This window comes from Aureococcus anophagefferens (genome assembly GCF_000186865.1).
Source record: "Aureococcus anophagefferens unplaced genomic scaffold AURANscaffold_250, whole genome shotgun sequence".
Lineage (NCBI taxonomy): Eukaryota > Pelagophyceae > Pelagomonadales > Pelagomonadaceae > Aureococcus > Aureococcus anophagefferens.
This window is the reverse complement of record NW_008705785.1, coordinates 1-1,018: the sequence shown is the minus strand read 5'-3', so window position 1 is coordinate 1,018 and position 1,018 is coordinate 1. Positions and strand designations below refer to the sequence as shown.

General features: G+C 63.8%; 1 protein-coding gene across 1 annotated transcript in view; it reads right to left on the bottom strand.

Moving 5' to 3' along the window:
- AURANDRAFT_72829 (hypothetical protein) overlaps positions 1 to 551 on the bottom strand; it is a gene marked incomplete at both ends in the record, with an annotated part of 4,997 nt that extends 4,446 nt beyond the window's left edge. The window contains 2 exons of the mRNA XM_009044322.1: positions 42 to 232; positions 392 to 551. Coding sequence (XP_009042570.1) covers positions 42 to 232; positions 392 to 551 — 351 coding nt within the window. The remainder of the gene's footprint in view (positions 1 to 41; positions 233 to 391) is intronic.
- Between the last annotated feature and the right edge of the window lie 467 nt (positions 552 to 1,018).

The window sequence follows — 1,018 nt, the reverse complement described above, 5'->3', positions numbered from 1 at the left end:
TCGGTGAGGCGTCGACATCAACTTTGGAGGTGCCCTCCCACCGCATCATCTACTGCGGCGGCGGCGGCTCGAGTAAGACGGGCGTCGGAAACGCCATCGTCGCCGCGGACCTCGACGAGAGCGGGCTCTTGGAGCTGTGCAAGCTGGACACCGGCGACGAGCTCTGCTCTGGCGTCCAGGTGTTTCGCGGCTGCGCCGTGCTCGTCGCGGTGTTCGGCAAATCGTTCAGGCTCTGCGCGCTCGTATCGCTGGCGCCCGGGATGATCGCGGGGCCAAGAGAATCAAGCATCGTCGTCGTGTCCGAGGACTACGTCGCCGATTTCAAGGATTGTGATCCGAGCATCAATTGTGTGACTGTCCTCGACGAGCAAGCCGGCGAACTCATCGCCACCGGCGGCGAAGATGGCGTGCCGCGCATCTGGGTCGTCGAGCGTCGGGGCGGGGCCATCGCGGCGTGCGCAGCGCCTCGTTTCGCCTGTGTCCTCGCGACAACTTGCAGCGGTGGTCACGGCGCGCCCGTGACGGACTGCGCCTTCTCGCCGAGCGGCCATCTCCTCGCGACGTCGTCAAAGGACGGCACCTGCAAGGTTTGGAGCGTCGGTACCGGCGCCTTGCTCTGTGTCGCTAACGCCGCGAACGCCATGCCACCGCCGCCAGCGTCACGGCATATCAAGCAACGCCGCAACTTCAACGCGAACAAGATCATTGTGCGCGGCTGCAAGTTCGTCGGAGATAGCGCGCTGTTGAGCGCCCAGCGGCGCTAGAACGCAAGACTATTCCTCGAGGTTATGCGAATCTTCTGAGCTTCTCCGTCCAAGTCTGTGATGAGAGAGGGCGCCATCCGGGCGAAATTTTATATCGGATGCGCGGCGTTTCCACGCAGGCGTCCATTCTGCGTCGCGTGGCGCAGCTCAGGCTGCCACATGGGACCTCGCCCCAACCAATGGCGACACTCAAGTCCTCGACGCGACGCTCCGAGTCTCGCAGCGTATTTCCAAGCACCCAGGGGATCCTCAGA